Consider the following 22377-nt stretch of genomic DNA (forward strand, 5'->3'; position numbering starts at 1 on the left):
TCAGTACTGACCCTGCTTCTCCTCCTACCAACCACACCTACCGCTAAAGACACTGAAGTGAATCCTCCTAAAGCATTATCATAACATGCAGCATGCTCAGGACCCCTTACAGTTTGCCTACCGGACAGAGGTTGGTGTGGAGGATGCCATCCTCTACTTTCTACACCGGGCCCACTCGCATCTGGGCGAGGGGCACAGTCAGTATTCTGTTTCAGGACTTCTCAAGTGCCTTTAACACAATCCAGCCCCGTATGCTACAGGACAAACTGACTAGCATGCAAGTGGATCCCCATCTGGTGTCTTGGATCTCCAGCTACCTCACTGACAGACCACAGTATGTACGGATGAAGGACATCACGTCTGACATCTTGGTCAGCAGCACAGGGGCGCCCTCAGGGTGCTGGCCCCTCTTCTATTCACTTTGTACACCTCAGACTTTGGTTACAACTCTGAATCTTGTCACATCCAGAAGTTTGATGATGACACAGCCATTGTGGGATGTGTCAGGGGTGACCAAGAGGAGGAGTACTGAAGTCTGGTGAGGGACTTTGTCACTTGGAGCCACACAAACCACCTGCAGCTCAACACCTCAAAAACCAAAGAACTGGTCATAGACTTTGGGAAGTCCAGGCCACGCCCTCAAGCATTGGCCATTGAGGGGGCTGATGTGGAGCTTATAGGCACCTACAAGTACCTCGGGGTGTGGCTGGATTACAAACTGGACTGGGCATACAACACAGACCATCTGTGCAGAAAGGGTCAAAACAAAATGTACTTTCTGAGGAGGCTGCGCTCTTTCAACATTTGCAGGAAACTCCTGTGGATGTTCTACCAGTCTGTGTTCGCCAACGTCCTTTTCTACTCTGTGGTGTGCTGGGGGGGCAGCACATCAAAGAGGGACTCCTCCAGACTGGACAAGCTGATCAGGCGGGTCGGCTCTGTGGTCGGTATGAAGCTGGACTGTCTGGTGACAGTGGCAGGGGAGGAGAGATCTATGAACAAACTGCTGGCCATCCTGGATAACACCAGCCACCCTCTGCACACTGTCATCAGCAACCAGAGAAGCTTGATCAGTGACAGAATGCTCCTCCCCAAATGCAGCACAAACAGACTCAAGAACTCCTTTGTCCCTCGTGCCATCAAACTGTGTAACTCTTCACTTGGAGGGAGGAGGGTGGGCGGAAGGACAGAGGAAGGGGAGGTGAAATAGGCCTGAACTGATCACAACCCAATCCTAACAGCTTGCATTATTCATTATTTATTTTTAATTATCTATTTATACACACAAAGGACAAATACAAAACAACACAACTGCTGCTCCCATTTTTTTTTATTGCTGCTGCTATTTTAGTATAAATCTGTACCGGTATATTTTATTTAGACATGCCTATTGCGGCTAATCTGAATTTCCTGAGGGAACCGTACCACAGGATTAATACATTTCCTATCTATCTATCTATCTATCTATCTATCTATCTATCTATCTATCTATCTATCTATCTATATACATATATCAATCAATCAATCAATCAATCAATCAATCAATCAATCAATCAATCAATCAATCAATCAATCAATCAGAGAACAGTGTTCACAGCTCGTGTTTGGTGATGGCTGTCAGCACCGGCTCTGATGGAGGCTTCCTATTGGTCCAGAGCAGGGCAAGCCCAGCCTCCCTGAAGTCCTGATGGGAGCAGTAGATCAGGGGATTCAGACCACAGTCCAGGTATGACATCACTGATGACAGCGTCCTCAACCAATCAGGAGCTGGCAACAGGTCCATCCGTCCCAGCAGGATCAGCTGATTGGTCAACCGAGAGACAGACAGACAGATAGTGAGTGTGTGTGTGTGAGTGAGTGAGTGAGTGAGTGAGTGAGTGAGTGAATGTGTGAGTGTGTGTGTGAGAGTGTGAGTGAGTGAGTGAGTGAGTGAGTGAGTGAGTGAGTGAGTGAGTGAGTGAGTGTGTGTGTGTGTGTGTGTGTGTGTCATGTCATGTATGTTGTGAGGAGCAGGCCTGTTACCTCAGAGACCACAAAGGGGGTGTAACAGAACATGTAGGATGCCACAAGCAGAGGAGTGACCTCAGACAGATCTGACTCTTCATCACTGAGCCACAGGAGAAAGACAGGAAGTGACACTTACACAGATGGATCATTGCTCAGATATGAAGGTATGATCCTGTCAGGTAATTATCTCCTGCAATAACGTCTCTTAGGTAATGTTTACCTGTAGGGGGTGAAGCCACAGCCAAGGGCACTAAGCAGGGAGCAAATAAAGATGAGGAAGACGGGGACAAAGATGCAGACGGAGAACGCACACAGAATGTAGACCAACATGTCTGAATAACTGTTCTCCCAAAACACAGCACACAGCATCTCTGCAGGGTCGTACCTGCAGGAGGAGAGAGGACAAGGACATGAGGTGACAGACATGAGGACAGACAGAGGAAACAGACATGAGGACAAATACATTAAGACATGAGGATGCAAGAATGAAGACATACAGAGGAAACAGACAGGGCAATGAAATGAAGACACAGGGTAAAGAGACCAGGCTAGAGACACAAGATCAAAGCAAAAAAGGTATTAGGAAAGATATGGGAAACAGTCATGAAGACGAAGAAATTAAGACATGTCGACAGACAGAGAAAACAAATCGAGGACAGAGCACGATCTGAAGATGGACCCATACTTGATCCAAGCGTAAACGACAGGAACGCTCCCGAACACCACGCCTGTCACCCAGGAAGCCAAACAAGCTGTCACCATGACAGCAAACAGAGCACTTCCTGTGGAGGCGGGGCCAATCAGTCGCTGGACACATAAAATTGCTGAAATTAAAAAACAAATCCAGTGTGAACAAATTAATTCATCTTAAATAAAGAATTAAAATGACGACGATGAGGTGATGAAGAGGAGGAGGTGATTTGGAGAAGGAGTCCATTAGGAGGAGGAGATGATGATAACGAGGAAGAAGTGATCAAAAGGAGGAAGTGATGAAGGGGAAGAGGTGATGAGGAGGAGGAGGTGATGAAGAGGAGTACCTATGCTCCCGATAGAGGAGGAGATGAAAGCAAACTTCAGAAGGCTGACAACCTCACACCACGGTGACCTCTGACCTCCTGTCAGCATGGCGAGGAAGGATCCGCTGATGATGAGGACGGAGCAGCCTTCATCATCACAGGAGTCATTGATAAACATATGAGTGAACAACATGTGTTACTGTAAAGACCATATACAGATTATAATGTAATTTATAATTAGGAACAACATGGTTATAATCCAGATTATAATCCAGTTATTTAACAGAATGATACAAATAAAATGTCGTCCTTGTCGCGAGTCGTACCAAAGTCCGACAGAGTGAGACTGATGAGAGGAAGCCAGTACCGACAGCAGAACTGACCTCGACACTGAAATAAAAACACAGAAGAAGAAGGGAACGTGTTGACATCATCATGTTCTCTAGAATGAACATGTTAACTTCATGTAGTCATGTAGCCCCCCCCCCCCCCCCCCCCCCCCTTGACTCACCATTACTTTGGCCAGTAGAACCAGACTGTTTCCCAGCACTCCCATCACCATCTCCACGCCCAGCACCGCCACCAGCAGCCACTTCTCCGCATCTGGCCATGGACGCTCCACCTGCACCGTCACGTTCAACACGCCACTCACTAACAAGGCAGGACAGCAGGGCATTAATTAATACATATGGTAACCATGGTAACTAGTAGTAACCTGAAGGGTAAAGAGCAGGTAATCAGGTGGTTGTCTCTACATGGTGATCAGTATCTCTGTATGATATCCTGGTTTGATTTCATATCAGTCACCTGGTTATTCACAGTCTCAGGGGCGTGACCTGCCAACAGGTGAGTCCACAGTCAGGGTGTATCAAAGACTGATCAGAACCTGGATCAGGTGTTTACCCTGTGAGCTGGTTTCAGAGTTAATCAGGTCGCTGGACCAGGTTTCAGAAAACAAACAAACTTTACACCAAAACACACTCAATCAGGGGATACGAGAACTCATGAGACAGCATCGGCAAGGTAGGCCTACAGGCTACGCTCATTCTGTGTTTACTGAAATAGGACAATTGAATCGAAAAACTATAGAAAACATGATTTTATTTAACAGGTGTTAAAAAAACAACCACTCACCTTGTTTTAGTCAATGTGTTTATGTCATCTCATAATCAGTGTCGTCTTATATTCAAACCAATATTCATGATGTGAAATTGATGGAATTGACACGAAATATTTTAAAATGAGGAAGACAAAAGGAAGTGATTGATGCTGGAAGAGTAGAGAGCATGAAACTTAAAACATAACTGTGAAATAACAGGAGAGATCAACGACTTTGTAAATATACTCAAGTGTCAGATATGTATAATACAGTATAATACAGCCTATAAACATACAGTTAGCTTTAAAAAAAAAAGGCTGAATGGATGTTGCAATGAACAGCAACACAAAGGGGGTTTTAAATTATCAGTGTACAGATTCAACCTGATGTTGAGTCAGAGTTCTGTCTCTGCTACATCTTCTGTGAGGGACAAATGTACCTCAGATTTAGGTTAACTTCTTATGACCTGAACTTTTGACAAGCAGCCCTGATGTTCAGACCAACGCAGAATCAACCTCAGTCTGACAGGATTTCATCAGAAAAAAAAATACTGCTGACTTATTTTATATATATGTATTTAAAATATGAAAATGTTCACTTACTGTCACAGAGAGTCCTCGGTCTAAGAGGTAACCCGGTGTGTGTGTGTGTGAGATTATGGAGTCATCAAAACCACCTTTAATTAAAATCCACACGGCCCATTTACCTCAGCTACAAGTGTGAGTGTGTGTGTGTGTGTGTGTGTGTGTGTGTGTGTGTGTGTGTGTGTGTGTGTGTGTGTGTGTGTGTGTGTGTGTGCGTGTGCGTGTGCGTGTGCGTGTGCGTGCGTGGTATCAGCATCAGCAGCATGTAGGAGATGAGATCATCAACAGTCAGGAAACAAAATACATCTCTTTATATAAATTAATATCTATCAGGTAATCAATGCCTTTAAACTGTAGAGCAACATGGAGAATCTTTATTTAAACACAGTGATATAATATTCACTTTTGTCAGTAATTCAGACAGTAGAACAGATATTTTTTTTAGAAATTCAGCAGCAATGTGCAGAATACAAATTATGGGACCAACAGTAATATCTGTATGGACACCGCCTCAGATTGGCATAAAAGGAAATAAAACTGCTGACAAACGTACAAAGGAAGCCACTAAGAGAAATAACATGGAAAGAAAAGTAGGCTACCAAACAGTAAAACGGAAGCCCACAACCAATTATATGATGAAGCAAAGACCACAAAAGAAGTGGGAAATTTTGGGCACACTTCATTACATAATACATTATTCATAATAGGGAAACATCGAACTGGAAGATGTGACTTAATGCTAATCCCATGATATTATATGAAATGTTATTAAACAATAAAAAAGACAAATTAATATACATATTAGCATAACTAATAATTACCATGTCATGGTTTGTTTACAGTAAAATAGTAACCACTAAATTACCCATTTTACTGTTTATCAATGATTGCTATTACAAAGTGTTATCACTCTATCCTTAAGAATTACAACGACGCACATTAAGCCGATTCATATGAATAACAGACAGTGTACACTTTTTGAAAATGAGTCATTTCAACACTCAATAACTGCTGCTATTTTTCTTCACAAATCCACTGTTTGGATGCATCACATTTCAGATCATTCCAGTTTTCCTCTGTTTCGGTGTCAGGGATGAGATGAACACAGTTTTCGCCAATGCCATGATTCCCGGCATTATTAGGCTCACCTATCTTCCAGTACCTATCAGAAGCCAACATGGTAGGAAATGTATCACTTTGAAAAACAATAAATAAAATAAAACAGCTCTTCGTTTATTTCCAGTGATGTTGATGTGACTTTTATGGAGATAGAATTGTCTCAAAAAGATTTATACATATCGAAATGATATGTATAAATATGCATACATTTATAAATATACAAATACAAATATAAAAACTAATTTGTATAAATAAACGTGCATTTGTAAATATATTTTTGAGATTTGAAAATAAATATGCTTGACTTTGTGTGTGAATTCTGCATTTGTGGATCGCTTTTGGGCTTTTCTCTCGATGACGTCATTTTGAGACATTCTTACCGCACACTGCGATCCACAAATAAATACCCCCAATTCGAATGCGAACACACCCTCCCCTGAACAACCAGTAGATGGCAGTCTAGTGCAGCCACCGCTGGTTATGGTTATGGTTAGGTATTTGGCAGACGCTTTTATCCAAATTTACCGTCTAACATGGAAGCGAACAGTGGACTAACTGGATGGGTAAGTAATAACTAGTTACTACCGATGTTGATATGACATCTGCGAACGTTAGTCAGCTAGCAGGTAGTTCTAAGTCCCCTGTCCCTAGCATTCTTGTTTATTTCTTTACCTCGAATTGACTGTGGCTTAATCCAGACACACTATAGCTGCTAGATGGCTTGATCTGTTTTGTTTGCTAGGGACAGGGGACTTAGAACTAGTTGCTAGTGTTACAGGTCTCAAAATGAAATCCCATAAGCAGATGAGAATTTCTGTACAAACACAAGAAAATAATGAGACATGCAACTGTGCTTCTTTTTAGTTCAGATTCACTCGGTAGAATCTTTATTAAACAATATTCAAAATAAATGCTTATTTTTCTCACACTTTGTGCTTTGTTTTCTGTATTCTAATATTGGATCATTAATACAAAATTCACAACATCACAAATAATCACAATACAAACTGTTGACCGATTCCATATCTTGTTTTCAAGATAAAACTCGGTTTCGATAAAACTCGACCCTTCTAAATTCACCTCCCCGTCTCCCTCCCGCATCTGTGAGCGACCTGAGCGGGGATTCAATGAGAGCAGCCCCGGTACGCCAGGAGAAGCCCGGCACCATGTAGCCGATGGTCCCCACCGTTTTTAAACTATAATAAAACAACAAACGTCCCGTTTGACTCCGGGGAGGACCGTACATGGTGCCGGGCTTGTCTCCTAGTGTACCGGGGCTCCTCTCATTGAATCCCCCCTCAGGGGACTGTAATATTTACAGTCTATGGTTGAGAACAGTAACTGCAGAGCAATACGTGCTTTAACGTCAGTTTCTTACACCAAAAAAGTCTCCAATAACACCAGAAAAAGTTGCTAGATTTGTCGCTAGTAGCTGTTGACAAAAAAAGTCGCCAAAAGGATTTGGAAAGTCGCCAGATTTAGCGAGAAAGTCCCCAAGTTGGCAACACTGGGTAGAATGAGGACGAATCGAGAGTCCCATAACAAAGAGAGTTCATGCATGGGAGAAGCCCAGCGCCACACTGCCTCCTGCTGGCGACACTGAAGTGTACTGTTATCTGGCTATTATAGCACATATTAGTGTTGATCTTTCCTGGTAATAGAATTCCAAAATAAAAACATAGACACATTACATAAAATGTGCCGACACATTTTGTGGGCGTCACACTAGCTGGCTAACGTTCGCAAACGTCATGTCAACATCAGTAACATCTGTCTCTACACTGACTAAGTGGACTCATGTATACTGTCTAGTAGATTAAAAAATGGCACTACAACCCACAAGAAACAGTTATCACTAGTTATTACTTAGCCATCCAGTTAGTCCACTGTTCGCTTCCACGTTGTTGATCCTGCAGCAGTCATAGACAATAAACTGGATAAAAGCGTCTGCCAAATACCTAATCATAACCATAACCAGCGGTGGCTGCACTACACTGCCATCTACTGGTTGTTCAGGGGAGGTTGGACTCGCATTCGAATTAGGGGGTATTTATTTGTGGATCGCAGTGTGCGGTAAGAATGTCTCAAAATTACGTCATCTAGAGAAAAGCCCAAAAGCGATCCACAAATGCAGAATTCACACACAAAGTCAAGCATATTTATTTTCAAATCTCAAAAATATATTTACAAATGCACGTTTATTTATACAAATTAGTTTATTTATTTGTATGTCACATTTTTATATTTGTATTTGTATATTTATAAATGTATGCATATTTATACATATCATTTCGATATGTATAAATCTTTTTGAGACAATTTTATCTCCATAGACTCCATAGCTCCTCTGACTTGATTTAACACATTTTTGTTCTTCATGTGAGATGTGTTAGAACTTTGATTTAGGAATTAATTATTTAGTTATAAAAAATATCTGATGATAGATAAGAATAGTGGTGTTGCTGCCTGAATCAAACCTGAGGGGTAAACATTTACTGTGTGCCTTACGCTTGAGTCAGCGGAGTGCCGTCGATCCATTTCCAGATGCCCTCGTTGTCTCTGTCACTCAAACCAATCCAAGTGTCTCTCTTGAGGTTGACAGTCAGGAATTCCTGTTGAAGTTAGAAAGCCTGTATTTATTTATTTATTTATTTTTTATTGTATAATATTTGCATTGGAAGATAAATCTCACAACATGTAGAACAACAATCATAACAAAGAAGTGCAGAGGGGTCAGTAGAAGAAGAAATTCCCTGAACTCTAATTTTGGTAGTGATACAAAGTGTTGCTGTTTGTATTCAAACTAAAGTATAAGCATCAAAGTTTTATTAAAGTACTTTATGTGAAATCATCCCATTTGTTATGACCAGCTCGTTTAGGCCATAACAGTAAGGGAGGTTCACAAACTGAACTTGCTTTTAAGCAACAGTTTTATTCTCAAACAAACCCCAACCATGACAGCAGGTTGTGCGTGTTGGCTGTCCAGAGAGAGAGAAAGAAAGCCTGGTTTATATGCCCTTCCACTCAGGTGAAGCCAGTCAATCACAGCTAGTTGGGCGCGGTCTACCTATTAACCAGCAAGCAGTCCATACCCAACCACCAGAGGAAGTCATAGACTGTAGATATTAATGTATGAAGCCTAAGTGACATTAGCCATCTGTTCCTGCAGGGGGTTCCAGGGGCTAATCGACAGCCGCCGCCATGCTAAAAATGCTGTCTCAGCCTATAACTTTCAGTCAACCTAACGACAGGCTAAAAACGGCTCTTTTGCCAGTCATGTGTTTGTGACTTCCAGTGTTCTGGAGTGAGCTTGAGAGGTTGCTGAGATAAACGAGAGAAAGACTTTGTTTACTTGGAAGTCGACTCTCAAGAATTTACCAAACAATGGCATGCGTCTCCGCCAAATACGACCTTTTATCTCCTTGTACTTCATCTGTCATTTCAACAAGCCGTTACAGTGCAAACTACATTGAGGGTAGCTCTCCTGTTAGCTGTTAGCCCCTTATATCTTCAGGTTGCATTTTGTATGTGTTCCACGTTAATATGACACTTGACAAACTGCAGGATTTGTCTAATTTTGGCCTAATTTTTCAAGACCGGAGGTTGTCGCTTGAAGTAAGTATATTACAATTTATCAAATTCATTATGATGCAGTACTCTACTGTTGCAAGTTGTAATTACTGCATTTTTTTGTAATTTAATTTAACCATTTAAAAAAGATGCCCTTGTGTTTTATTGGTTAGGAAACAAGACGTTTATTTAGCATTTTTTAAAGATATTCATTTATTTACTTTTATGCAAAGTCGTGCTAAACAGATCTGTAAATTAAATATTTAAGCAGGTATGAGGGCAAGTTAAGTTGATTTGATCTATAGAGAAAAAAATAAGAAATATGTCTCAGCAGGGTTTTTCATTCATTGAACACACTCTTATGTACACCCCTGATTCTGACAAGAATAACTCTATAAAGAACACATGACCTGTTCTTCAAGACTGTCCACGATCACCAGATCTGCTCTTCTGTATCTACAGTCTTGTTTGCTTTCTTCCCAAGTCTTAGTCTGTTTTGAGAAGAGATAACAGGAACGAGAGAACGACTTCCATCCCTCAGAACAGGTTTTCTCTGTAACACATGACAAACATCAAACATTGAAGAGCAGACAACACATGCATACACACACTGTCAAACTAATGTGGACAGATGACTTCCATACCACCTCCTAATTTGGCCTGTGATCATATCTGAATGTATCCTGGATATGTTTTACACCTGTACTTATGGCTGTCCTTTTATGATCGGTTCCCTCAGGACACGTGTTAATAACAGTTGTTAACATGGTCTTTTAGTTTACTTTTATCTTGAGTCTCACTCCCATGATGAGATCGTCCCATAGTCCCTCTAGTGATACTAGAAGTTAATTTAAAGTTCAAATGCAGATCAAAATGTGAAAGGAAGTGAAAGTCTTTTAAATGTAGATTCTGTCACTTAGGTTGCTTTCTCATATGAAGTTTGTTGGAGTCGGTACAATTCTGGGGTGAAGTTGCAATATTTCATTTGGTTCGGTTTGCTTTCAGACTGGACTCATTCAAGCGCACCAAAGCCTGTCAAATGTTGTTTTACCCACGCGTCACTAGTTGGGGCTGTAGCTGCATTCACATGGTGTCGGACACAACTAAAAAACGAGTTTCCGATTTGGAAAATGCACAGAAACGCCTGCTAAAGTCTGAACAACAAGTCGGAAATTGGGAAAAGAATTAGGTGCCCAACTTGATGACATATTCATCATCAACAAGGGGGGCAAAATGTTTAGTTAATGTTAAAATACTTTTTAATAGGCTAATTTACATATTTCACATCAACGTTTTGCTTAATTATCATTTGTAATAAATAAAAATACACACTCTGAAGTCTTTGTAGCTCTTTAGTCATTTCAGTGAGGTTGGCAGTCAGCAGGTCTCTCTGTTCAGTTAGGGAGGACAGCTGGTTCTCTCTGTCCTGGAGACGCTCGGTAAGATTGGCTTCTGTCAGTGAATGACGAGCTGAGTCGTGGCCTGAAATAAATTAAAGCAATTAATGTTTCTTTCCATAAACAAAACCTCATGCAGTATTACTGACTAAAGTTTCTTTGTTTGAGTCATGAGCTCATGGCTCAGAAAACTAAGCAAAACAAAAGTATTCCTTTCTCCACCAGACTTAGAAAAAGTCATCCATGCATTTATCTCTTCTAGACTTGACTATTTTAAGGCTCTTTATACCAGCATCAGCAAACGTAACATCCAAAGAGTGCAATTCCTTCAAGACACTACTGTCAGGCAGAGAGAAGTGACCACATGACACCTGCTGGCTTCCCTGGCTGGCTGTGAGTTTAAGAATTGAGATTTTATTGGCTGTTTTGCAAGCCTGTAATGGCTTGGCCCCACTCTATGATCTGCTAACTCCCTTTAAACCTGACAGCTTTCTGACATTCCCAAGCAGGGCCCTATAGTTCCTAAACTCCCCAATTATTACACATTTAGTCATAAATATATATATATATACATAATTTATTTTCACATCTTGATAAAGGCTTGATATGGAAGTGCATAAAAGTTTATTTTCAGGTCCGACATGGTGCTGTAACAATAAAGACATTCAAAGGATTTAAAGAGACAATATTTAAAATATATTTTTATTCCCTTGCTAAGATTAGCGCAAAAATAACTACATTTGATTCTAGGACGCTCCCATATGCTGACTTGTCTAAATTTATTCTGTTGTGCTTTTCAAAACACTTCAAACATTCTTTAAGGTTGAGAAGAAACTTGAGAAAAATGTTGACAAAGGTAAAGAAAAAAGCAAGCGAAGACTGGGTTCATTTCTCTGAGCCAACAGCCACAGAAAATAACATGTTTTACCTGATCTACAATGATTTCTAAACAACTGACTCACAGTGGAGGGTGAGGCCGATGATACCAGCCAGAAAGAGAAAACTCAGTGGCAGCAGAAACCAATCAACAGCTCCGTGATATCTCCTCTGTGAGCTCCTGGGACCTGAACACAGAAAGGAGCATTAAGGAGCAACAGCTGTGACAGATAATTTAACACGTTTCAATCAACCATTATTTGTAGCACCAATTCATAATAAGTTATCTCAAGACGCTTTAAAAAGCGTGTAAAAGTTTGTGCACAACTCGGTCTGATCAATCACTCTTACCTCTCTGAGATGTCCAAGGACGTTCAGATTCAACATTTAATTCCTCCATTGCTCACAGGGATGATTCCAACTGTTTACAGGAAAATCTGCTCTGCAGTGTGGGCTGTGTTAGATCACTGAAAACTCATTTGGGTTTCACGTTTGATGGGGTTTTTTTCTTTTGAGGAAGTCACGACTTTCAGATATGATGGAAACTGAAACTGATAAAGCTTTAAGATAACTCCTTATCCGTCTTTTATAACTCTGCAAAAGTTTATTTATATCGTAAAAATCATCTTAAATAGCCTCTGACACACCACTGTGATTTGTGAAGTACATATTTAAATACATTTAATGTGAAATGTTGGATTTAGATGTGAAATGTTTTTTACAACAGGCTCTCTTTATAAAATCAGCAATAACTGTTACTATAACTATTACACAGATCATTTCTTGGCTACACTCTTAAAGTCTGGAAGGTAACACTTGTAAACAGATCATGGAGATCAAAAGCCTTGTTTATTTCTCGTACTGTTCAAATCATTCAAGCTCACTTCTTTTGAACATTTTTTTGGGGTTGTGGGAAATAGACACCAGAAGTCATACTCTGTCATCACTTTGTTTCGCATCAATATTTAACATAACTTAAATTAAAGCAGCTACACATGAGGTTTAAAGTTGTGGTTGATGACTTCTACTTATGGCTTGGCATAGTTGCTTGTAATGCATTACATTTAAAGGCTAACTATGCAACGGTCAGGGCAGATTTTCTGATCTAAACAAATGCTCTCTTCAAAGCTCCCCCTCCCTTCCTGTGTCCACACTTTCCCGGCCACTATGGTCCTGTTTCACTGGCAGTGACAGAGGCAGCAGCAGAGTACAAAATAAACATCTGCAAACAAGCTTTACAATAAAATTCAAGTAATTATGTGCCTCTCAAAGCTGATTTGTTTGTTATTCGTGTGTCTTTTCAGGCCATAGAATGTATGTGGTTTACTTTCGTAATTTCACTCTTTACATGTATTTCCTGAGCAAACAAAATAATAAAACGAATCATAAAAAGTCCCAACTCGCTTATTTTAGTTGGAACTCTTCCTGCACTGGTCTGTATGAGCTCTCTTTGATCCAATCTTTTAAAACACCAAGATTTCTTTATTTCCTTACACAGGGAGCATGTAAGGTTAAACGATATAGGACGTAGGACTGAACCCTGTGGGACTCCTCAGGTCATGATTATTACCTCAGATTTGTGTTAGCAGAAGAAAGCAACATAGTTCAGCCTTCAAAATATGATTAAAACTGTCTAAGTTCACCACTTAGAACATTTTAACTGATTCCAGCTTAATGTTCAGATAAGCACAGTGGTTTCTGTGGTTCTGTTTCCACGTTGTGTTTATTGCACAACATTTGATGAACAGATCTGGCGTGCCATTTGGTGAGAAAAATACATAACAGATACTAAACAGGCTGTAGAGCTGCTAACGTATGTAGACTTATTTAACATTATTATCTTTCTATTTTATGTCTAGATTTTGCGATTACTAAAATTAAATGTTCTTCTCAAATTATTATAGTTTGAGTTTCATCAGTTTGAGAACCAACAATTATTGAGAGGCTGACTTTTTACTCTTCCTCTTTTTTTTTTGAAGAATCAGAATGGATTGAGATGTGTTTTAAAACCTTAACTTGAAGGCTCTGAAATTTCTACCTCTATTAGATGGAACTTATGTCAGGTATTTCTTGGTTGTTGTGGGTGGGTTGTTGAGTGAGTGAAGAGTGATCGTGATAAGATCGAGGAAAAGCCAAAGGTTAGCAGTAGTGTAAAAAGTAACATTGTAATCAGGGCTTTATTCAAAACTTTCAGGCCTAAACCAGCGGCCCTAAGTCTGTGGCTACTTGGATGATGCCTATATCTTCTATGCCTATAGCTGGTGTAGTAGCAAACAGCAATGTCCCCCCACCTTGAAAGGTATACCCAGAATTGAAGTGGAATAGCACAAATTATACCCAAGGGTATCTTTGGCCCTGGTAGTTTAAGTCAATATTATACTACTATTGCTAAAAATCCTGACTTTGAATGTTGTACTGATGTAGGGTTCAGAGAATGGCAGGCAGTTGGAAGTCTAAAAGTTCATGATATATGATATATATATCTTGGTGAAACATTGAAATCATTCCAGAGTTTCATCTTCTCCTTGTACACACTTTTATTGTTACCTACAAATGAGGAATCATCTGAACTCCACCTCATGTAATAAAAGTGGGTTAAAGATAGATATGCTTGATAAGCAACAAAACTTACTAAGAAGGTGATGACTAATATGTATGAGCAGCTGCTTATGAATAATAAGACTATGAAAACTATGAATCATACTGTAGCTGGGAAAAGGACTTTAGTGAACAGCTTGATGATCAGATCTTGCGCAAAGTCTTATACAATGCTAAAAAAAAATCACAAGTTCAGACAGATCAATCAATCTTTATTTGTATGTACGTTTGTAAGTGTTATCTTGAGACATTTTACAAAAGCAGGTAAAAGACCTTACTCATTGCTATATTACAAACACCCAATGTTAATCCATCATGAGCGTGGTACTTAGCAACATTTTAGCAAAAGTTACAGTGGCAAGAAAAATTCACCTGAAATACAATATGAGATAGTAAATAAATTCAATGTGACTCCTGAAATAGAGAGTAAATATGATGACACATGCTCTGCAACATGTCAGAAAAACTCAAGTAGGCACATATTATCATTTAATGTGGTCCTTTGTCCAAACAGAGATTAAGACATTGACATTACAGCAAAAAGGGAACCAAAACTAGGCTATGTATTCTTGGTGTAAGCTTCATGTCTGGTCAAAAGTCAAACATGTTCAGGATCATGCTGTGCAGCACGCCTTTCAATCCTGCATCTTTGGCTTCATGTACATCCACCCACACTAACAATTTGGTATGATGAATGATTATCAATTCTTCCTCAGGAGAGGTTGTCTGACCCATAAATGAGTCTGTGTCTGATGTAGCCTATTGCAGGGAACCTTACATGAGTTTGTAAAATCGATAACCCATATAGTTTAAAGGCTCAAATTTGGCGAGTGAATCTGTAACATTACCGCGGAAATTCCTTTTTCTCCGTACTCCAGCTGTCCGGCTGTGCTCTCCGTGTGTGCGGACTGAGAACGCAGCCGGTGGGTGTTGACGGATGAGGATGCACGGACCAGTAACAGACCGGAGCGGACAGTGCACACATATCTGGTGGAAGTTTGCCGTTTTTGGGCACAGGTAACTAGGGACGTAGGTTACTACTCGTCCTGATGGTCAGCTGTCAGAAAGGCGCTTGACGTCACCCAGCGCTTTTCTGAGAAGTTGAAATAAAATTCAACTGAAAAAGGCGTCGGGCGCAGCGCTTTTTAAAAAGGCGTCATCCTTCTTCCTTTTTCTTGTATGTAAAAAAGGCGCTGGCAGTTGAAAAAAGAAGTCAAGTGTGAACAGGGCTTAATACCTCTAAAACCAAAGACTTATTTCCAAATATCTTAAAGCTCTCTGAGGGTTTCTGATAGTATCCCAATCATTTATTGGTTCCTTTGCAGAGGACATGAAAGGTCACCAACTCATCTGCTTTATGGTTTTCACACTCTGCAGCCTTTGTATTAATCATTCCAGTCTCTCTTGTATATTGGTGAATTTAAAAAGGTCTTCTATGTCATAGCTTGAAGTACACAGACATGCGTAAGAATGTTCCTTTGGTGAATGGTTGTTATCACACTATTTTGATCACCTTTGAAACGTGTTACTTCCTCACAAGATTGAGAAAATGTGAACTTGAAACCAAAGGGAGTTTTTCAGCATTCAAACACAGTCCATGCTGCAGAGCAGACCTTGTAGGCATCAGTGGGAGTGATGGAGGAAATCTACGCCAATATTGAATATGAAAAACCTGTCAACACAAAACCTCGGACAGGTAAGAGTGCTCGTTCTGACTGAGCTGTGCATAAACGTATTTGATTACATGCCATTATTATTTGTCCCGTATGCTTCTATCTGTGTTCAGGTCCAGAGAGCTCAGGGAGGAGATTTTACAGAGCGGTTGTTCTTCTTCTGGGACTGCTGAGTCTTATCCTGCTGGCTGGGATCATCGCCCTCGGTGTCCACTGTGAGTCAGTTTGACTTATCTTAATATCAGGTGGAGCTGGTTATATTCAGGAGCAGTCTGCTTTGAAAGTTCCCCCCTTTACCAAATTAATCTCTATCCACTTCTGGCTTTTCCTACTTCTGTCTTAACCTTTGTAAACATTTCCCTGAACTTGTTGCTCTTAAAGCTTGTGTTGTAGTTCTCAGAATCACTCTTGGTTTCAAGACCACTTTTTGAAGGTCTCATTCTTGTCTCGGGAATCGAATGCATTTTAACTCAGTCTTGTCTCAGACTGCGGATTTTAAGTCAAGACTGGTCAAGACCACCTCTTAGAGGATTTTTCCACGTCATTTCTGTGATTAGAAGGAAAAAGGCTCTTTTTAAAACAACATGTAACTTCAACTCATTCATAATCTGATTTGTATCCCCCGGTTACTGTTGCAAGCTATCCAGTGTTACTGGAGTGACACGTCGGCTGCACACAAGACGATGATTTTTCTGTGATATTCTTGACTCAGTCTCAACCTCTAAATGACTTGTTCCTTAGCACTCTGGTCTCGGGTATGTCTTGGTCTCGGTTAGTGTGACCTTGACTACAACACTACTTAAAGTGTGTTTAAAGTGTTATAAAATCACTACAAAATGAAGACAGGAGCATACAGAAGCTTAACTTGGTCTGAGCTAATTTTGCAAAGGGGAGCTAAATTATGAATCTCCAAATACTCTCTCCTTAAACCATTAAAATGCCCTTATTGTTGTCATGAGTTTCTGGTTTAGTTCTGTATTTTTGTTAACTGGCCCCTTAGTTTAACTTTTTATCTTCTACTCTTGTGTTTGTTTTTATCGTTATATCTCAAGGTCTCTGTTGGTCTTGAGTGTTTCCTGTTTTATTTTGTAGTTATTTCCCCAGTGTTTCAGGTCTAGTTTTACCTCCTGTCCTTGGGTCCTTCTAATGTCTCTTAAAACATATTTCCTTGTTTCCTCTCTCCTCTGCTTCGTTTTTTCACGTCTCTCTGTTTATCTCTGATGGACTAAGACGCAATTCATGGATGGAAGTGAAGGGACACGTGGATGCAATGTGAGAGACATGAGAAGAACCCCTTGTGTGTTTTCTCTGCAATGGGATTGCCCTCCTCAGTTTCACCTGTCCTGTCTGTCACACCTGGTTTTGATAACCACTGGTCTATTTGGTCTCTGCATTTGTTCCCTTCTGTGTCACTTCTCTCATGTGTTTCCTGTTGGACTTTCATTGAACCTTTTTTCACACCTGGGCACTTTAAGAGTCATCCATTGTCTGCTTTAAAAAAAAAAGTGTTTGTTTAATAAAGTAGTTTTGTTTTTTTAAGATTCATCAGAATTCTCCGCCACCAAAGCCAATTTTACCGAGCGTCTGCAGGACAGAGAGAACCAGCTGTCCTCCCTGACTGAACAGAGAGACCTGCTGAATGCCAACCTCACTGAAAAGACTAAAGAGCTGGAAAGACTTCAGACTTTGTCAAAACAGAGTGAGTGCTCTTCCTGTGTGGTTACTGCTTACAGCTATCTGTTATACTGTAGATAGACGCTGTTATCTTCTCACTTCTGCCAAATATATTTACAGTTTGTGTGTGTGGTGTGTGGTGTGTGGTGTGTGGTGCGTGGTGCGTGTGCGTGCGTGTGCGTGCGTGCGACCTTTTCCACTTGTAAGTCTTTAAAAAGTATTTGTTTCATGCAGTTTGTGTCGAAATGTATAGGCGTTTGTGGACCTCGGGAGCATTGTCATGGTTCTAGGAACTGTTGGAAGCCTTTTATATTGATTCTGCACCGCAGGAACTAGGAACTAATTTAGTTAACCCTGTTTAGAGGAACCTTTTGAGCTCCTGCGTAGGTATGAGTAAGTATTCTCCCAGCACACAAGGGACTTAAGTGCACAGTTATTGGTCCATACATCAATATATGCGTGACAGAACAAAGAAACAGAAGAAAACAAATGTTTAAAAAGCGCCTCATAAACTTTTTGACACTACTATTTTTTCCTGGCGCACACTTGAGACCCACTTAAAATGGCTCCTTGCCCGACAAGTTCAGAACCATTGTTTAAGACGGTGACCACTGTCTCAAAGTGACAGAATCTACATTTGAACGAGTTTAGTGTCTCTAGTTCATGGCCAACTATCATGCGTCACATGGCCAATGACTCTGAGTAACACAATCAGCATTTGAAAGAGTTTCACTTCCTTAAACATTTTGATCTGCAAAAAAACATCTAATGCAATTCTAATTCCTCGTTAGATTTGCTCATCATGAATTTGACCCCATGTAAGGGAAAAAGTTGAAGGTCCTGTTTAAAAATGTATGTTAACATGCCTTCTGAGTGAGCTTATAACAAATGGAAAGCCTTGAGTACAGGTGAAAACCCATCCAGGACACGTGGAGATCTGATCTCTCAGGCTAAACTGGGAGCTAGTCTTGGACACGTCTTTTGACATTTCACAAGTCGCTGCAGAAAGTTGTACAGCTGTACAGAAATAAATCAAGTTTTACTTAATCCGCTAGAAAAATAACTGCTGAGGTTGTATACTTGTCAGGTCTGGATTACGGCAATGTGATCTATAAACATGCTGCAGCTTCAACTCTAAAGCCTCTGGACGCTGTCTATCACTCTGCTCTCAGATTTATAGATAGATTCGATGCTCATCATTGTGTCCTGTATGAGAAGGTTGTTTGGCCGTTTCTTGAAGAGGGGTCCAAGAAACATATTTCAAAGCCCTCATCGGAAAAAAACGTCTTCCTTACATAACGGACCTGTTGGAGTTGGCACCTACATGATACATTCTACTGATTGGCTCGTTCTTAAAGTCCCTCAAGTTTCACTGAACTGGGCAAAACAGCATTTTCTATTGATGCCCCAAACGCGCTGCTGCAAACTCTAAAGATTGGACTTCTTCCCCTCATCTGCAGAGATTAGGATTTTGAGTTTGTAGCGACTTTTTTTTACAATTGTGAGTGTTTAAGAAAGTTGTTTCTATTGTTTTTGTAAATCCTTTTGAGAATAAATCAGTTGAATGAACATTCATTTGAAAGTGTGTATGGACATGTTTCATTGTCTTGCTGGTTCTCTAATGTTTTTACTTTGTCCTATTTTTTTACAGAGAAAACTTGTCCTACTGGATGGAAGATGTTCCGTTGTTCCTGTTATCTCTTCTCAACTCACACTAAGACTTGGGAAGGAAGCAGACAAGACTGCAGAGACAATGACGCAGATCTGGTGGTTGTAGACAGTTTTGAAGAGCAGGTAATGTGTTCTATAGGAGCCATGTTTCGGAAGTGCAAACACAAATTGTTCCAGCAGGTGTCACCTTTAGGTTAAGGTGAAACTCTATATAGGTAGGAACTATGACTGGGGTGTCAGGTGTTGCTAGACAGGGAGCAATTACACTTTTTTGACTGCTTTAGCCACACTGAGGTAACAGGAGTGAATGTAAACGGACATGTCTGGATTATTGTTTAAATAGCTCACATGTGGCATTAATCAAGACAATGATGGAATGAGAAATAAATATTCCTAAACGAAGAAGATATTGGACTGTCTTATTTCGAATTCTTACGCTCAGGAGTGAAGCCGGCAAACGCATCCATTAATAGGTTAGATTAGCCCGTCTATGTAGCCCCTCAGTGGCTTTAAGTTTTAGGCTTAGCCGCTATATATTCTTTAGTTAGACATATAGACATGGAGTTTATAGGTCCACAAAAATGTATGTAGACTGGATGAGTGAACTCCATTGCTACCTCAAGAGGCCCACCAGAGTAATGATTATGTCCAATGTTCCACATGCCAGGATACTTTAAGGTCACTAATGATTTTCAATTTTATGCTACTTAAAGGGGCTATATGTAACTTTTAAAAATACTGCCTTTGTAGTGATACCGCATGGCCGTTAGGTGAACTGCACAACATGTTGCTCGATCTCCCTCGCGTGCTCGTCATACGTGCTCGTACGTACACAAACGAGCATCATCGTCGGCCCCGAAACACTTGATATTTACAGAAATAATGTTTACAGAGGAGGTAAGTGTTCATACACATGCGAAAGTCTGTGAAGGTGTCTGTATTCATTCTCCATCCCACAAACGACAGTCTCTGCAGGCACTGGCTGAGAGCGGGAGTGTGTGATGAGATTGTCCGCCTTTGAGAGCTCGTAGGGCGGATAGAAGTGTGTGGAAAGCGGCCTCTGGCTGTAGCGGGAGTGTGTGATGAGTTTGTACTGTTGATCTCTGTAAGCGGAGCGGAGTGAGGAGAACATTGAGCAAGTGCATAAAATGTCACTTCCTGGAGCTTTCGAAAAACAACCTGGGGAAACTTTTTATACAGGTAACACAGATAGACAGTGAACATCTACTTTTTCACATCAGTTAACCGTTCGCTTATTAATGGGCGATAAAAAACAATTTATACATGTAAAAAGTTACATATAGAACCTTTAACAAATCCACCACATTTCTTTACACTGACTTTACATGGGTTTTCTTTCTTTCTGCCAATGCTTTTATTTTTAAAGTCACATATTCTCCTTTTCAACCAGTTGAAATAAGTCTCAGAGTTCCCCAAAACATGTGTGTGAAGTTTCTTGTTATAAATCCACTCTGATCCTGTATTTGATCATGCCTATAAACCCCTCTATTTCAGCCCTGCTCAGAACAGACTGTTTCTGTGTCTGTACCTTTAAATGTAAATGAGTTGGGTCTGACCCACACCCTCTCTTGGGTGGCCTCGGGTGTTCGCCTAGAGGGCAGTACAAACACCTAGTCGTGGGAGTGTCACCCACCTGGAGGAGGGGTTACTGCCCTTTGTGATGTAATGAAGGGATAAGTCCCAAAACGGCCTGTTTGAGCAGACGTTTTTTAATTATAAAGCTAAAATCGAAATAAAAATACAGGCTCTCTTCCTCCAACAGGAATTTCTAACTAACAACATCAAAACAGACACTTGGATTGGTCTGAGTGACCGGGACAATGAAGGCACCTGGAAATGGACGGATGACACTCCCCTGACTCGGGGGTAAGGAACACAGTGATGTGTCAATTTTTTCAAACAGTCTCCAAACTGTTAAATACAATTGTTACAACTTTCATATTTAAAAAAAACATCCAAATTCACCAAACACAGTTCATACTTGGTTCAAAACGAAGTCGTTGTGGTCAATGCAACCAACATTAAAAGTTGTTTTGTCATCGTGTGAGCCGCACTGGACGAAATGATTCAACCTTTTTTCATGTTTTTCACTGTTTTTGTTGCCATGCCAGCCAAAAAAAGTTGTTTCATTTGAGAATTGAGCCACAGTAAATGAGAAAAACTGCAAATTTCTAATACTGCTTGCATGGAGAGCAAACATGTTTGGGTTAAATTCAGTCCATAGAGCCAATAATATATTCTCAATGAACATCATGATTGTTTTGTGAAAGCGAGAAATCCGGTGAAAATTATCTTCACCCCTCTTATAGGTACTGGTGGACAGGTCAGCCTGATAACGGTGGAGGAGATCCAAATTGGGGCGAGGAGGACTGTGTCCATTTTGGAGCGGGCAAGAAAAAAGAGGCAAACTGGAATGATCTCAGATGTGACGTATCCAAACTGTGGATCTGTGAAAAATAGCAAAACAATGGAATGATTTACACTGTATGTTATTAAGAGCACACTAAATGTCCTTTAAACTACCTTTATCTGTGCAAGAGCACTAGGCCTCCATCAGAGTTGCGCTCAACGCTGATTACGGCCTAGTGCTGAAAGGCGTCCGTTGTTGTTTTGCTGCTCTTTCCCAGATAAAGGAAACTTAAGTGACATTTAGTGTGCTGACGTTTCTGTCTCTTTTTAGTCTTTTTAGTGCACCTGAAACTGTGTTTACTGTCGACTATGCTCCTTTTCTTTTTCTGTTTTTGCACTGTATGTTTTTGCAAGAGGCCATTAGTAAGGTGTAATATTCTCACATAATATCATTGTGGTTGCTTAGCAACACTGTTGTGTTGTAAGTCAGTAACATGTGTGCCTATTGGTTGCTGACTGAGCCTGATTGTGATTGGTCCGCAGTGTATGCAGACAGAGCCTGTTCTGTTCAGTATGTGTCAGAAGTTCGCCTTCCTAGTAAGACTTCACCTGAATGTACACGACTGCAAATAAAGATTCAGTTAAAGCACGTCGTCGTAACAGATTATTTTCGTAACGTCATACAAAACAAGACACAGGGCTTTCATGTTGTGTATGTGTTTA

At 40.5% G+C, this 22377-nt stretch overlaps 3 protein-coding genes across 3 annotated transcripts; 1 reads left to right on the forward strand and 2 right to left on the reverse strand.

Annotated features, from left to right (window-relative positions):
* Positions 1 to 1591: 1591 nt before the first annotated feature.
* On the reverse strand, positions 1592 to 3699 carry si:dkey-9i23.8 (opsin-1, short-wave-sensitive 1). Its single transcript, XM_065960919.1, has 7 exons — positions 3535 to 3699; positions 3350 to 3413; positions 3045 to 3200; positions 2693 to 2831; positions 2228 to 2392; positions 2023 to 2107; positions 1592 to 1801 (listed from the first exon to the last, which is right to left on the reverse strand). Exons 1-7 carry the CDS (start codon positions 3697 to 3699, stop codon positions 1592 to 1594), a joined length of 984 nt encoding a protein of 327 aa, XP_065816991.1.
* Positions 3700 to 5058: 1359 nt separating this feature from the next.
* On the reverse strand, positions 5059 to 12336 carry LOC114921832 (CD209 antigen-like protein E). Its single transcript, XM_065955093.1, has 6 exons — positions 12020 to 12336; positions 11755 to 11856; positions 10728 to 10877; positions 9806 to 9948; positions 8334 to 8437; positions 5059 to 5868 (listed from the first exon to the last, which is right to left on the reverse strand). The coding sequence occupies exons 1-6, from the start codon at positions 12066 to 12068 to the stop codon at positions 5721 to 5723; spliced, it is 696 nt and encodes a 231-aa protein (XP_065811165.1). The 5' UTR covers positions 12069 to 12336; the 3' UTR covers positions 5059 to 5720.
* A 2862-nt stretch (positions 12337 to 15198) lies between these two features.
* On the forward strand, positions 15199 to 22303 carry LOC110000683 (CD209 antigen-like protein E). The gene is made up of 6 exons (XM_020656019.3): positions 15199 to 15962; positions 16053 to 16154; positions 17480 to 17638; positions 19265 to 19407; positions 21068 to 21171; positions 21615 to 22303. Exons 1-6 carry the CDS (start codon positions 15902 to 15904, stop codon positions 21763 to 21765), a joined length of 720 nt encoding a protein of 239 aa, XP_020511675.1. The 5' UTR covers positions 15199 to 15901; the 3' UTR covers positions 21766 to 22303.
* The last annotated feature ends 74 nt before the right edge of the window (positions 22304 to 22377 follow it).

This window comes from Labrus bergylta, chromosome 1 (genome assembly GCF_963930695.1).
Source record: "Labrus bergylta chromosome 1, fLabBer1.1, whole genome shotgun sequence".
In the NCBI taxonomy this organism is placed as follows: domain Eukaryota; kingdom Metazoa; phylum Chordata; class Actinopteri; order Labriformes; family Labridae; genus Labrus; species Labrus bergylta.